Below are 16373 nucleotides of genomic sequence, written 5' to 3' on the forward strand. Positions count from 1 at the left end.
TCCTGGTTAGGACTGTCACGCTCTTAGAAACCCACCCCACCCCTCCATATATGCAAGCACCTCTATACATGGACGCATAATAGATTAGCTTGTATGAACTCAGATGAAACATTGGAAGTCCAATGCATGACAACGTACCATTATGACTCTTCATCTCCTGGATTCCACCTGGCAAAAGACCTATTGATATGTAGCCCGACGCTATTGACTAAAGATCTATGTATAACTTATTATGAGGCAGCAGATGCAGATGTTTTATAGCATCACTGTGCATCTCAAAATTAATTAAAACACTATGTTCTTACCATTTTGTGACTCTATAGTTCTCAAATACACACGAGGAGTTGCAAATGAGTTGATGGTGTCATAGTGACCGCATTGGTTTCATTACAGAGGAGAAGGATCCAGTCTAGAGGAATGAGGTCGGCCATCTTGCCTGCAGTTAGGTAAGTCTCCCAAAAGTCCGGACTTGGGAGCAAGTAGGTCTTGTGATAGATTTTATCTTACTATGGTGTAATTACAAGAAGCTAAACAATGCAGCCACAGGTTATTGCTCAGATTCATTTTCGACATGAATTTGGTATATTACTGAATCAAATGTTGGACCCATACATACATTTAAACAACAAAATAATGTTTATTCTGCATCAGTTTCACAATAGCACAATAAATCAGGATGGTGGCTATATTCAAGTTTTTATATCACCTTATTAAAACTAAAGCTCTTTTCATGTCTTGAAAATATTTGGATAAGAATTTCAATTGTATAAGAATTTCAAGTACATTCAGAGTAGTGGAAACCCTGGCCATTGTGTAGTGAAAAACATCCCTGAACAAAAGCAAACAGATGCTTTTGTTTGCTTTTGTTCAGGGATCCCTCCATGTTTGTTGTTGTTGTTATCATCCGAGCTGCCACGTGTCTTGTGCATCAGTGTGATCAGTGAAGTCGTGCACTTACAAAGGTTTCCTGTTGTCGGGAGAGAAAACAGTTACGACAACAAACAATTACATTAAATTTGTTTTTTTTTTTTTTGTTAATCGTAGTCACAGAACTATTTTAAACATTGGTTCAATGTCACAGTATTTCAAGTGGCAAACAAGTCACACTGCATGTGACTTACAGTACTTAAAAACAAAAAAGAAAAGTTGAATCCAATGAAATCATTTTGACTTAACCAGTCCTTCTAATTTTTCGTAATATCATAAGGTATATTGCAAGGTGATGTGTCATGACACTCTTGTACGGTGACCCAAGTACTGTGATGCACGTGTTTACATGGTGGCAACAATCTCCTCGCCATGTCAACAAAACAATCCATCCATGACCAAACAGTGACAGTTTATTACGTTTACATGTGAGCGTGGAGCAACACCAGTTGAAGCACGGGATGGAGAAACCGCAGCAGAAATGCGAATTCAAGTACAGATTTAATGTAATGCAGCCACTTATAAGAAATAAAGGAAGATGCTCGCTCTTGTTTGCTTCAAGTGTTTGAATCCCCAGAATACAGGAGCCCACAATCGGCTCCTGACACATGGAGGAAAGTTGACTTGATAGAAGCCCTAGGTGCCGACATCAGAGGAGTAAAACTGGGTATTGCTTTTGTTCAAACCCCAGATTTGTTCCAGCCTGTATTCAGAACTTGATAAATCTGATTAAAGAGTATCTTTTGTTTGTGTGGCTCCACCCACTTAAACATCTTTATAACCTGCTGGAGAGTATCTGAAGGCCTGGTCTTCTGATCCTTCGCTTCCTCAGGTAAGCACCATTCTGGCAGTTTAAGTAGTATTAGTAGTACTTATTAAATGTATAGAAGAAATGTGTTTTTTTACTTGTTGACAAGAAACATTCATGTCAGTATTCATGTGTGTGAATAGAACTAACTTTTTTTATACTGTCTGTAAGAGGAAATACTGTAATAGTGTGATATCAAACTACGTTTTAATCTGCTGCTGAATGGGGAATGAGGTGAATGACAATCAACAAACCCCAGAACATATATTGTAAATGAGTCAAGCCACCAGCGGATGTTACTGTGCGGCGGGTTTGGCAGGATTGCACACGGAAACAGTGGAATCTTGTTTTTTCTTTTGTTTCTCTTTTGTTCACCGGCATTCAACTGCATTCTGAGGGAAAAAATGTTTCATTAGCATTATTAAAATTATTTAGAAATCTTCCCTTTTTGCCCAGTTTGTCTTTCATTTTGACTTTATTTGCGTTGCAAAAATATTTTTGACTCCTTCATTTTGACATAAATGCGTGAATGGGATGCAACGATGTTCTCCATATGACGCCAAAAACAACTGCTACATGGATTACTGGCACATCTGTTCCTATAACAGTCCTGATGTTCAACAAAGATCTTTAGAAAGTGTTAGTTGAAAGCAAAGCAATTCAATTGCACAATAAATATTTCATCCCCCACTAACCCCCCCAGATTATGATTATGGATAACCGTTTCTGGGGACCAGCTGGACACGCCCAACCATGCCCAGTGATCCCGATAGGACTGGAACTATGTGCAGGCAGGGAAAGATCAAAGGACACGTCCCATTTGAAAGATGGAATAACCTTTAAACCGTCTGTTTTCAGCTTCCCTTCCTGCTTATAGCTACAGCTACATGGATTACAATATGCGTGCCCCAGCTGCACCACCATACCTGGGACCACCGATGGGACCAGGACGATGTGCAGGTCGGGGGAGATAAAAGGCCTCATCAGGATGACTTCCATTCAAGTTATATAATTCCTTCTATCCTGACTCGCAGCACCACAGCCTGTTTACAACCCCTGTGTCCCCCAAGCTCAGGTGATACAAACAGGTAAGTCTCATTCTCACCGTCTACTCGACAACAAACCAGAATCAGTCATTCAAGTTGTTGTTTTTCTGTTTGTTTGTTTTTGTGTCTTTGCTCTTTGTTCCCTAAGCCACGGTAGGAGGGACGGTGCAGCCGGTGACGACAACTAATACTTCTTCATCGATGATTTGCAATTGTTGCCTTCAACAGTAATGATTCTTTGCCAAAATGTGATGTCTGGTTTTTATTGTTTTCCTGATTGACTTCACTTAAAAACCACTAAATATTGATAAATAAAATCAAAGAGAGCTATGTTGTGTGTCTAACCCAGCTGACTGCCAGTCATCACCATCATCAGGGCGACACATTCATTGTAGTTAACAGCGAAAACACGCTGCATCCGGACCAAAGTGATTCCTTCCTTTGCTTGTGATTCATGATTTGCCCCTAAATGCACCAGAGACCGTGAACAATGTATATCATTTAGCTTAATAATTAATATTGGATTTGTATTTCACGTTTTCACGAGTTGACTTTCATGTGTGGTAAATATCAGCTCAGGCGTGGCCACATTCTTTTGCTTTGTTGCTGCAAAGAGCGACATCCCACAACTATGCAGGTATGGCAAACAACGTTGTAAGGCTGGCCTGGTCATGTGACTTACCAGCAGTATAGCGGTTAAAGCACATTGCTGCATGTCAGAAGGTTGTCGGTTCGCCTCTGGCGCATCTCTCTTGTGCACATTCATTTTTAAAATTGATACATTTTACAGTGATCCTCTTGGAAATATCAAGCAGTGTAGATTGAAATGTGTGTGCCAGTTGTTTTATTTCTATATTTCTTTACATGTCTCATACCACCAATAACATCTGCCCGATCTGTGTGTGTGTGAGCAACGCCTCAGACTGGAGCGTCTCATGTTGACTCTTAGCTCCACCGAATGAAACAGATGAAACAGACTTTACAGCAATGAGTGATGAATAATACGCAGAACACATGCCACACGTTTAGTTTAGGGAATGACAAAGCAAAACACGGAAGTAAGTCATGTTAAATCGTGATCTGATGACGATGCAAGTCGCATGTGGCTCAGGAACCATGGGTGGCTTTATAGAGTCAATTTGCGGATTTAGTGGCATTTCATTTTTTTGTTGTTAATGTCCTTTGAAGAGAGAGAACTTTATAGCTGCAAAGGTTCATTACAGGTCAGTTGAGAAGGGTTGTCTAGTGAGCCACATGGTTTCTTTACTGTGCTATGTCTGGTTGAATTAACTTTCCTTAACTTCAATTTCAATCATTCCTGTTATTGTGAAACAAAAATTGGATTAAAGGAATCTGTTTTAGCTTTTACTTTGGAGTCCTGTAGTTATACTTCTCAACTGAACAGAATGCATACAACATCTAGGATGCATGTTTAGGTATTAAAAAAAAAAAAAACCAAGAGATTTTGTGCAACTCAACAGCTGCTCTGACTCCAAAATCTTCCAGAACTGGAAACAGCAGCAAATCAAAGAAAATGACTTGGCATACTCTGCTGGTACCAACCCTCGTCTGCTTTCCTTCAAAGAGTTTTAAAAATGAGGCCCCAGATGCGGAAGATGGAGTTGCAGAGCTGTGCAGCAAGCTTCCTCTCAGTCAGCACCCAAGTGCTTCCCAGGTTCGTTCCCATTACTTCCTGAAGGTTTGATCCAACAAAATGTCACTGTTGTTTCCAGGTTACAGCACATACTAGAGAGATTAAAAAAAAATGTGTTCATGATTTTGAGCTGGTGGCAGTCCTGACGATAAACCAGCAGGTTGTCATTCTTTGGCAACCTTCACCAGAAGTCACTCAGTCAGTTTTGCCAGGCCCAGTATCACTGATACTCGAATAATCATTACACATGAACAGAGAATGCAGTTTGCAATGGTTGTTAAAACCCAGATTTCTGAGTTATATTTCTCACCTCTTATTGCAATGTCTTTGAGACAACAAGTGGAGCGCAGTAGTAGTGATAGTATTAAAACAAAAACATGCACTGCACTGTATGTTTGATATGTCATGAACCCAAGTGCGAGTGATCAATAACTCACAACACATCAAGAGGGATGTTTAATACATAAAAAAACATTAAACTTATACTGAACACAGTATTCAATAATGTGTGTCAAGAATCGGGTGAGCAGCAACACCTTGGTGACAGAGTGGGGAGCTAACAGGAAGTGCAACTCAATAAATCCAAAATAAGGCAGAACATGATATGATAATAAGTGCATTATATTTGTGTCTTATATATGGATTGTTCTATTCTGTCAGATGCATGTTGCATTCATCTGTACATTAAGAAAAAAATCTATTTATATCAGAGAGTGCAGACCTCCGCTAAGACACCCATTTAAACAAATTTCCTCCCCCCAAAAAAAATCATAGTTATAGACCTGCGATTGCTGATAGAGTGACTCGGAGACAACTCGAGTCTCTGTGAGAGCTGATGCTAAACAGATAAGCAGCACAGGACGTCACCATCATCTGAAAACATTCACAACCTCCAGTAATGGCTCTTGAGGCTGGACACAACTTGAACAGATGGAGGGTAAACCACGTATATGTCTTTCATTGGGTTATGAAAGTTATCTGGAACATGAACGTTCTTGATAGGCACATGCAGGATCTATTTACAAATATTGCTACCACCCTTGCGCGCCTCATCAGGGCAGTCCTCCTGCCTGCCGCTGCAGTGGCTTCAGGGACGCTTGTACAAATGAAGGACCCTCTGGCAGGAAGGGCAGGTGTGCTCCACGTCCTTGCAGGTTTTTAAACAAAGAGCGAACAGGAAGCAGGGCCATAGCCTGGTGAGGAGCACGGAGCCTAAGTCCAGTTTCAATTTCAGAATGCGAAGAGGAGTTCTTTAACACCACTTTGACTCACAGAAAAAGCGCCATCAGGCCACAGACGATCCAGCTGAATGAGCCTCGCTTGTACTTGACATCGGAGATGACGGTCTTGTTGCAATGAGAGCACCAGATGTATCCAGGATTCTTGGTTGGAAGTTTGCTGACCTGCGGCGGCAGCTGCACCGGAAGCTGCATTGGAGGCTGTGGCAGCGGCTGCTGCTGTGGAGCTGCAACAACAGCAGCAGATCAACAGTGCTGAAAGCACAACAACCTTTAAATAAAGAAAAATACTGTAAACATACGGCTGGCTTGTGGAGGGTTTGGAAGATGGCGCTCATACCCGCCTGAAGCTACTGCTGAGACTGGTTACATGTGATGACAGAGAGACATATGGAGCAAGTGCACATCCTACTTGGACGATACACGATACTATCACTCACCAGGTGGTACCACAGTATTATAGACTCCGACATTGTAGTCAGGAGGAGCACCGGCAGGCCAGGCAGCGGGCAGCTCATGTCGCCGGTCCATCTTTCAACGTGAGCTGAAGCTGTGGCGGGAAGTTTCCACAATCTGTGACTTGCAAACTGGCAAAAAAATCCCTACCACCAAATCCCATGATGCATCACAACATTTAAGCTACTGTCATTGCTTCAAATTCATTCATTCACTTCCACTCGCAGCAGGGTTCTCCCCGGCGCTTCAACAGCATCGGGGTTTCCTACTCTGGAACTTACGCAGGGATTCAATGACTTGCACTGACAGTGGTCCCTTCAGGTGAGTGGGACCATAAAGAAACTTTAAGGAGGACCTTGAAGGATGTACAATGATGTACTCTGACACATTGACATTGGATACGCCCCCCTATGCTGGAGGGAAATCTTAGGGATCCTAATGGGATCACATGGTTGCTTCTGTCCATCCCAGGCAAGGGATACCCAGGAAAGGTTTCCAAGAGAAGCCCACGTCCACAAATCTATGGACAATTCAGCCAGCGCATGTGTGAAAACTCCAAGGCCATTCGACAGGCTGCAATTGTTTGCTTCCACGGATTTAAAGTGAGACTGATATTGCATGTTTTTATTTCCACCGAGCCACATCTTGGACGAAACATTCACATCCGATAAATGAAAAGGAACAAGTGGTTAGAGCTAGGAAGCCCAGCTAGTTGTTGTTTCAAGTATTTTGGTGGAGGTCAGCACTCTCTTTATGCTTTTATTAAGTTCTACTTATAACATATGTTAAGAGCAGGCTAGCTAAAAACACGACACCTCCACCATGACTGAGCAGATTCTTCACGTTATCGTTTGTCATGTTGCCTATAAAAAAACTGTCATGCAGATACCACAAAAAAAATTCCCTGCAGAGCTGGTTAATCCTCATTTTGATGCCTGCCAGTAACCATGGGGCCTTTCTGAAAACCCCTGGCCTGAACCCAAGATGTGACGTCATTTCATTCCCTGTCAGTCTTCAGTTGTTGTCAGGTCTTCAGGCTCAAGATATTTCAATGTCATTAAGTTAAAAAGTTGAGATAAATACGGTGATTTCATTTTGTAAAACGTTAAAAACAGGGAGCATATTTGTCAGAGTGAGACATCGTCTTATTTAAGAATAGTTTGAATACACGTTATATTTTTTATATGATAATTATTGTTTTCTTTCCAAGCTATCTGCCTTTGCATTCAAATGAAGTTATTGCAGCTCTCGTTCTGACATGCACAACCCAGCGGCCCAAAAGCAGGATCCAGAAACTCCTTCCTGAGATATCGAAAGAACCAACCCAAGTTCCACCTAGAGAGAAAGTTCAAACCAACTCTTCGAATCAGTGTCTAATTTCCGAAAACAGAAGCGCAAAAGTGACACGTTGGTATGTTTTTCCTTTGTCAGACAACTATGAAGAGGATCGTCTGTACGTTTAACTTAGTGTAAATCGATCCTGTTTGGCGACATTCTGGTATGAACACGTTTTCAAAAGCTGTGATCAGCGAAAGCATGGGGAAGGAGAACGAGTCGCTTATTCAATAAAGGTGTCGGAAGATTGTGGGCTAGTTTACTGATCTAAGTGTTGAATGTGTTAAAGCAGCCTTATCTTTGCATCCAAACAACTGTCAAGTGGTCACGCCCCCTAAAGACTGTGAAATGATATAGAATCACCGGAGCGCTATACTCAGGAGAAAATATAAGTACGTGAAAATGTTAGAAATGTGTGAAATTTAGCTGATCTTGTTTAGAACTTTACGTGCGCAGTTTTTAGTGATACCACCTCTGCTGCCTTTTGTGTCTTTGTGTCTGTATTTATTATTTTTCATGTTTGGTTTATGTTGTTTTTACACTTTGTGCAGCACTTAGTGACGATGTTTTTGTTTTTCAAGTGCTCTATAAATAAATATGGCATGGTATGGAAATGTAGTCATAAATAAACGACTATAGCCTATATGACTATAGATACAGAGAACTGTGAATACAATTACGAATTAAACAGATAATTAAAATCTTATTATAGATAACGCTTATCACTGCAAATTTAAAGTAAATATTTGCAACAGTCCTCCACTCACACCCATAAAAACCTTGTTTAGTCCTCAAGATTTAGCATTGAAAGCACATACATGAACTGGATCAGTCGTTTCAGTCACATGGCCGGTTGAAACAGCATAAAAATACCATTTGAGATTCGAAAAAAAAAAACTATTTATTTTTGGGATCGATTGATTTCAATGATCAGAGACTTATCAAATGCAATCAAAAGCTCCTCACCTCACTGGTTCAGCAGGCCTGAAAGTTTCTCTTCTCTCAGCCGACGTCCCACAGCTGCTGTTGAAAAAAAGGTAATGGAGGAGCAGGATCTGCAAATTGTCAATCAATGCAGAATGTGACCTATCTAGAGAAAAGAACAGCCCACACTTTCAGTCAGTCAGCTGGTGAGGCTTTCTACTCATTACCTTGCAATGAGAATAATGTTGATACCAACACTGAGAGGTTTTGTATCTGAGTGTCAGGTGTTAGCTCGGTAAATTACCTGAGGTTCTTGCATAAAAACGAACTGGAGTCGATGACAAAGTAACTTCCTCACGAGCTACAGACAGATGTGCCTAAACTGTCTTTTGGCTTAGTACCTGTATAGTCACCAAATATAGTTGTTGTTTATTTATTAGCAAATTCCTTTGTGTTAAGTAAAAGTATGGAGCTAGAATTAAATCCATTGTTTTGATGGCATATGCCATTGGTAATGTACTTCAACTTAGTTTGTGTCAGAATACAATGTGTGAGAGGGTTGAAATAAACATTCATTCGTTCCGTTTCTTCTGAGTGACTCGACACCACATGACAGACAAGCACTCACAGCAGGTGCTTGTGGCACGTTACAACCACCTGTACTGGACTGAAGACTGACTGAGGTCACAAGTAAAAACGTTCGAGGCATGTTTTTGTGAAGCAGCATAGCACATTGGCTGCAATTGAGCTATTAATTTAATTTATTTGGAGAGTTAAGTCTCTACACGTTTTGCACTGACCTTGCTGCATGCATTTGTTTGGTGGTTAAATAAGCCTATGAAGTAGGAATGTTGCTGGATAATGTCAGTCTTTTTTTAACCTCGTCTTTTTAATGATTTGTCTTTGTGCAAGTATAGTTCAACTTACTTTGAGATGTCCTTGTCTTTGCAGCTCTATAGTCAATATATTTTCAGTTCAGGGAGACTTGTAAACCGTGAAAAACTGATGTTAAAATGATGGCGGTTTATAGTAATAGCCCGGATTTTGAAAATAGGGCGTCGAAGAATGATTCTTTCCATTACTACAAGCCAGATGTCTCCAGCTTTGTTCATCTGCTTTCATATACTTATGCAAGATAAGCATCCCGTTGTATCTGTCATAGTTTTCTGAACTTTCACATCTTTATACATTCATTCATTCATTCAAAAAGTAAATAAATAAATGAATTTTGTTAAGCTATTTTGCTAGCATTTGGCAGGCGCTGTGGGATCCTGCACTCCCCAGAACAGTTTGCTGCACTGCACCGGGGAGCATCGGGAGACATCCCATCAATAACAGTGTGCTGCAATGCCGTGCGTGTCGCAACTCGCGAGATGAGGATAAGCGCAAGATTATGCCGATAAACAAACATAGGGACTTCGATATCCAAGATACTGCTACAACAGGGTTTAGAATCTGTTGCAGCCGGAAACACTCTTTCCAATTTTTTCATGTTTTGCAGTTTAGCTTAAAAGGCTCCTAGCTAAAAGGCTTTTTTACAGTACACTTGTTGGGGGATGTGTTCTGTAATCTGTCGTGGAATACTCTTTAAAAGTAAGCCTCCCAAAAATGACTATGACGATGAATGTGCTATTATAGTTCACAGACTTGTAAGTGTGGTTCCGTCTATTCTTTTCCAAAACACACTTCATTATGGGAGTCGAGCATGTAGTTGGCACGTGTCTCCCGATGCAAGAACATTATCCACAGTTGTGCCTTGTGACGGGATTTATTGAGATCCTTCTTCGTGACAACAAAATAACTGTGCAGTACTCCAGACAAAAACAGCAATAGCACGGTCAAAAGCTAGTAAGCTTCTCTGGCTTCCATAACACTTCTAACATCAACACGCACACGTCACGTCGCGTACGCCTTCTTCAGCCAATGAGAAGAGCATTCACACCAACCAATAGACACTCCTGTAAGACCAACTTAACATTGCACGCCACTCATCCACTGTGCATAACACATGACTCCAACAAGTCTAACACTTCAGTTAGATACAGTAGCAGAAGAGTGAAGCAAAGAAATTCAGTCGATGCACTGCTCTTTATTAATCACAAAGGAATTGATGAACATGTGGCAACGTCAAGTTTTTCAGATATTTCATTGTCAGTGACCTGTTTCTCTCTATCTATTAATATCGGCCTAGATCAGAAATAAGAGTCTATATTCTTAGTCTTATTCTCATTTATCCAGGGCATTTTATTTGGAGGGTGGAGTTACAACAAACTACAGAAAGAAAATATGTCCATCCAGTAGCTCTTAACAATGAATCCACATTCAATATTCTCTGCTCACAGCTGTGTGTTAACACCAGGGCGTACAATTCCTCTTTGGTTCATTTTCTCTCCTCATTTGTCTGTAGATGTGTAGGACTTGCCCACACCTGGAACAGCTGTGCTCCACATCCTTCCAGGCATCAATGAAGAATGGGATCCAGGCAAAACAGAAGAGGCTGGTGAGGGAAAGTAAAAATCAGAAGTTGTCAATTGGCAGGTTGATGTATCGAAAATGGCTTACCATAGTGCTGAAGAGATAAAGCAGAAAAGCCACTGCAGACCTCCAGGGACACGATTGACAATGGTGACCACTGTGGTCCGGCAGTGAAGGCAGAACATCAGTCCAGGAGCTTCACCAGGCAACCCCTGCGTCGACACCACACCTGTGGCAGGGTGGCCCACTGCCACAGGGAAAGAGCAGACTTGTTAAACAGACACAGAAATGCACCTGTGAGGGACACTGTCTAGAACTTTACCGGCATGTGAAGTCTGAGGTAGTGGGCTGATGTTGTCATAAAGAGGCTGTGGCACTGAAACAAGGACAAAACTACTGTACATATTACAATATCATGAATAATGTTCGGTGTCTGCGGCCCTTTAACCATGGCCAACTGCTAAAATATTTTCTATCATCTCACCACCGTTTGGAAATACTGTTGGCACACTGCTTCTATGAGGAGGTGGAGGAGGAGCAGATATTGTCGGGGGAGTCGTGGTCTGATAGTATACCATATTGTGTGCCTGTTAAATGAGAGGAAAAATACGGTTCAATTTAAAACTGGATTATTGGTGAGCTTCAAAAACTGCCTTTGTGTGGCATCACATGGGCTGCTCAGTTTGAGAACTACACAAAGAACGAGATTGAAAGCTGCCAGGCAACAAGTCACATGCCAGAGACACTGGACAGCCAACAGTACTGACTAGTTCACATAACTGCCGACTGACTTGAACATGCTCATTACATTAATATTCGTTCAAACAGACAAACATTATATGGTCATAATGATTGTTACCTTTTCACAGTAGCCACTTCAGCTGAACTGTAATTCACTGTGCTCCATTGCACATTTTAAAATACACTTCACTGTGCCTCAACATTTATTCATCCGTGGCAGGCTAGCCTTTCCCAGCTACACAGGACGTGAGCCAGGGGACACTCTGGACAGCCCATCCCAAATCAGAAAACATTACAGTGTGCTGCTATTGGAACTTCAGAGGTGACCTGGTCCAAACTTTGACTTTCCTTGCCAAGCATGAGGAACAATAAATAACAGGAAGTCAACAACACTGCCGCGTCGTTTTGTGCAGTCACCACAGGAAAGACAAGGATTTTTTGTGAGTTGAACCCTGAAGTTGATACCGGAGGGAACAAAAAAAAACTGAAACAAACAAACAAAAAAGTATTAGGGTCTGTCCAACCCTTGTCCCAGGTGGTTGGTTTGATCACTTCTTCTCTGCATCTTTGGTCCCGAGAAGGTTAAGTGGCTGTGTGGCTGGTAACGCAGTAACGTTCATCTTTCGCGGTAAAATTAGATTCAAAGTCTCCCAAAATTTACTGGATCATCTTTGAACTTTTATTGTTGTTTTTTACTGTTGTTTCATTAGAAACCATAGCATAGTTGCTGCCACACTCATCGTCGATGTGTTGTTCATCATTTTGTAAAATGTTCAACATGCCTTTGGAATATTTGACCAATACTTGATTTGTAAATATTTATATTGAATCTGGTTTGTCAAACTCACAGCTAAGGAGGGAGAAAATACATCGGATGTACTGTACCTGACCAAGACGTTTAATCCCGGTTTGGTTCAGCCGGTGCAGTGCAACTGTTGAGGACTTCTACATCAAACGTAACTGTCTCTTCCTGATGAGTCCAAAACAAGTTCGTTCATGGAAATGAAGACATCTTACCTGCAACCAAGTGACACCTCCTGCCTGTCTCACTGCCGAGTAGCAAAACTAACTGTGAAGTTCGTATAATAAATAGAAGACTGAAGAGGTGGAGCGACAGGAATAATGGGTGTGTACAGGTGGGCGGAGCACGAATCGGAGAGAGCTTGTTGACGCTGAAGAATTCGCAATAGTCAAACAAAGGTCAAAGAATCCAAACAGAAAGTGTCACTGAACCGGGAGATCAAAAAAAAAAAAAACTGAGGGTGTCACCGAACCAGGAGATGTATACAAAAACGGAAATAAGTGTCACCAAACCGGGAGATGAGGAGCGAGGAATCTGAAAGTACAAACACAAAACGGACCGGGTTGCCCAAACCTGCCCTTAAAGGGACAAATTATCGGCAGATGGGCAAAATGGCAGACATACAACCTTGCATCAAATTCAATGGATTCTACACTGAAGTTGGCATGAGTGAAACTGTGGCATTGCTGAAACGGCGTGGCGTGTCAATAAGTGAGAGTCATCTGAAGAGACTCTTCCGTGCATGGGTGCTCTACCAGCATAAGTAGAACTCCTGGTAGAGCCGGCAGAGCTGGTCGAGTTCAGTACTCTGGACAGCTACATGGTTATGGGTGGATGTGCACTGAATGCAGCAAACTGCTGCGACTAAGGAAAGAAGATGATTCTGCTGCTGGTTGGACTTTTCCATGACAAATGTCTTTGCAATTATCACATAGTTTCATGTCATTACACAAGGTTTCGGTTTGTTTACGTGTAAGTAGATCAAATATGGTTATTGATCACAAATGAAATCAAGAGTCATGAATCAGTTCTATTACTTGAATGGGCCCGGGCCCATTTGTTCTGGGAAAGGTGGGCCCCAAGATCAGAAAGGTTAAGAAGCCCTGCTCTGGAGAGAGAGAGAGAGAGAGAGAGAGACGTAAACACTGCGGGTCATGATCAGAGCCATTAATGGACTGCTACCGGATCATCTACAAGGACTGTTCCACCTAACTCCTGAGGAGGAGCACAGACGAGGAGGAAACACTGAGACAAATGTACGCCACAATAGTGGGAGTAAAAATGTGGAAGTGACTTCAGGTAGCAGACACCACTGAATATTAGCAACACACAAATGACTGACTCCAACAAAAATGAGAAAACGCACACACTCACACAACTAACAGCAACACTGAGTGACAGAAAGAAAAAACAATAACACACAACAATCTAACTATAAAAATACCATCTTATGAAAAAGTCAGTTGACCAGAAATAAACCAAAGACTGAGCACCGGCCTCTTGTTCGGTCATGGCCATTTTGGCACATCAGTACTGAAATGAAGTTTTATCTACCATCACCTACTTAACGTTGACCACATGATTTGCTTTAACAACTTTAACATTTACTCCTCCTGTGCCCGTCAATGTGTCACATGAAAAGTGACAAATGATTATGATTCCAAAACAGGTGAGTTCATTGAAGTGAAGGCAGTTTACCTTGTTCAAGTGAATTCCCCTGTCTGTTTCACTGTTTCACTTGTGTCAAAACTAAGTCTAAATGTAAAGACAGAAGAGGCGGAGCTGCAGGAATATGAGTTTGCCAAGTGACAATAACAGAAAGTGCAATCAGGGTGTTGCCACTTCATTTTGGAGTCATTTACGGGACCCAGGCTGCTGACAGCGATGGCGGGTTTGGAGAGAGGGTTGGGCTCCTCTGCCACACCTCAGTCTTTGTCTTGCTCACCTGCACGCACCATATTGTGTTTCTGTTTCTCTGAAACAGGCACGAGAGACGGGAACTGAGGAACGAAATTAGAAGCAAACTAACAAAAATGTTGAGATGCAAGCCGAAAACTGAGTAACCAAATAGTTCAGTGGAAAAAAAATGGAACAGTGAATGCAAGAAACTATCAACTTTTCACAAGATTGGAAGGATCTGGCTCCGCCTCATCCTCCAGTCACCGACATCAACATCAATCCGTGCATCATCAGAAAGAACAAAGGCTGGGTTTGCGGTCATCTGTTGAGCTTATGACAGGAGGGAACAAAGAGCGCCCTCTGGTGGTTGCTGTGCTGTAAAGAACTGAGCTACCTTTCCTATAGTTTTGATCATACAGTAACGAGTTTCACCTCAAGACTGCCACATGTTACGGTTCCTGGGTCAGTCTAACTGCTCTCTATTCTTCCACCGGGGTCCAAGAACACTAAGCCTGCATCCCTTCAACAGCAACACCCTGACTCTTGTGGATAGATGGTGCACTACGTCTCCCTCAGAAATTTCAAAAGCATATCTTTGTAGTTCAAGGTACTGCAGTGAATGAAAGGTGGTCCACACTGGTGTAGGGAAATACACCTTTAATGTGTCTTCCACATGTTTTTTTTTTTTCAGAGTAAATAAATAACGAATAAGTTACTCATTCTTAGAAGCGATGATTCGGTGTAGTCACATACATATAGGTATCGGTATTGGAATCTGTATGGTAGGTACTTTTCCCAGAAAAGTCCAAACTCAGGATCAGATCCGGCGGTTTGGACCGGTCCAGTGGTTGTATGGCTCTCCCTTGGTCCTCATACCAGGTGCTTCCTACCTTTCAACTCACTCTTCCACCCCACACATTCTACCCCACGCATACAGGGCCAAACTAAGGTCACCTTACCCAATATCACAGCATCTGTTGGATTCTAGCTCTATTAGACAAAGAATTATTAAGCAGTTTATTCAATAACACAAGATAATTTCACTAATATAATTATAAGTGAAATATCATTATTCCTGTACGCATAAATATAGTGAAATAATATTGAGCCACAGCAGCACCATAGTCATAAAACACACATGGGAATCTAGGTAATTACAATAAATGTGTAATTTTTGGCAAAGAATAAATGAGTTAATTTAATTGGATAGAAATACCTAGAAATTTGAATATAGATATACAGTAATGAATCACAAAGATTAAATGTTATAAAAATTAATAAAGAAAACAGCCATCCACCCTCACTGCCCATTAAAACTCTTTTTCGGTCCACAGAATTTTTTAAAACTGTGTGACCATATAGATGAACTGTATTGTTGTAAATTTAAAAATGTACCACCAGTTATTTCAGTCACATGACTGACACCCCCCGCTGCTTTTGATGCTAAGCTGGGGTTGAAACAGGAGGAATATTATTAGAGAATTAAGAAAACTGAAGACCACGCCCTGTTTCATCCTGTATTTTTATGTCATAAAATCGTGTCTGACTATCAGAGATTTTTCTAATGCGAGCAAAAGCTCCTCACCTGGTTCGGCAGGGCTTATTTTCCCTTTTCACAGATGCTGTCCCACAGATCGTGTTGGAGTGAACATGAAGGTGGAGTTGAATCTGCACATTGTACTGTTAATGGAACCGTAATGTGAGCTATCAAAAAGAAATAACAGCCCACGTACGGAAATCATAATCATGCAATGACAAAAACAATACTAATGAAGAGTTTTGCATTGTTTGTCTCTCCAGGTGACGCTTCTATTAAACTGCCTCATTCAAGCAGAGGTCAATTATGGGTCATTGTTTCTTAAGCATTTTGTCATTCAGAGTGTTGGTCTGGTTCAGATCAGTCAGGAGCAATGCATCATGGGAGGAGTGAGCTGAGCTAGCTACAGTGTACGCATGTCCCTTCCTCATCTGTGGTCAGGACCAGGAGGCGGTTCAGCACTTTGTTTATTCAAGCTCACTTCACAAAGCCATCAGCACTCAGCACACACCACAATGTACTCAAGAAAAT

At 41.5% G+C, this 16373-nt stretch overlaps 2 protein-coding genes and 1 long non-coding RNA gene across 3 annotated transcripts; 1 reads left to right on the forward strand and 2 right to left on the reverse strand.

Annotated features, from left to right (window-relative positions):
* Positions 1-1737: 1737 nt before the first annotated feature.
* On the forward strand, positions 1738-4191 carry LOC128754001 (uncharacterized). Its single transcript, XR_008413892.1, has 4 exons — positions 1738-1759; positions 2594-2695; positions 2770-2823; positions 2930-4191. It is a non-coding gene; the product is annotated as an uncharacterized LOC128754001 (long non-coding RNA).
* A 706-nt stretch (positions 4192-4897) lies between these two features.
* Positions 4898-8633, reverse strand: LOC128753989 (lipopolysaccharide-induced tumor necrosis factor-alpha factor homolog). Its single transcript, XM_053856261.1, has 6 exons — positions 8616-8633; positions 8431-8484; positions 6114-6223; positions 5976-6035; positions 5708-5900; positions 4898-5628 (listed from the first exon to the last, which is right to left on the reverse strand). Exons 3-6 carry the CDS (start codon positions 6202-6204, stop codon positions 5523-5525), a joined length of 450 nt encoding a protein of 149 aa, XP_053712236.1. The 5' UTR covers positions 6205-6223; positions 8431-8484; positions 8616-8633; the 3' UTR covers positions 4898-5522.
* A 1852-nt stretch (positions 8634-10485) lies between these two features.
* LOC128753988 (cell death-inducing p53-target protein 1 homolog) lies at positions 10486-12649 on the reverse strand. Its single transcript, XM_053856260.1, has 5 exons — positions 12622-12649; positions 11348-11450; positions 11186-11239; positions 10951-11110; positions 10486-10885 (listed from the first exon to the last, which is right to left on the reverse strand). The coding sequence occupies exons 2-5, from the start codon at positions 11439-11441 to the stop codon at positions 10738-10740; spliced, it is 456 nt and encodes a 151-aa protein (XP_053712235.1). The 5' UTR covers positions 11442-11450; positions 12622-12649; the 3' UTR covers positions 10486-10737.
* Positions 12650-16373: the final 3724 nt, after the last annotated feature.

The sequence above is a fragment of the Synchiropus splendidus genome, chromosome 2, assembly GCF_027744825.2.
Source record: "Synchiropus splendidus isolate RoL2022-P1 chromosome 2, RoL_Sspl_1.0, whole genome shotgun sequence".
NCBI lineage: Eukaryota > Metazoa > Chordata > Actinopteri > Syngnathiformes > Callionymidae > Synchiropus > Synchiropus splendidus.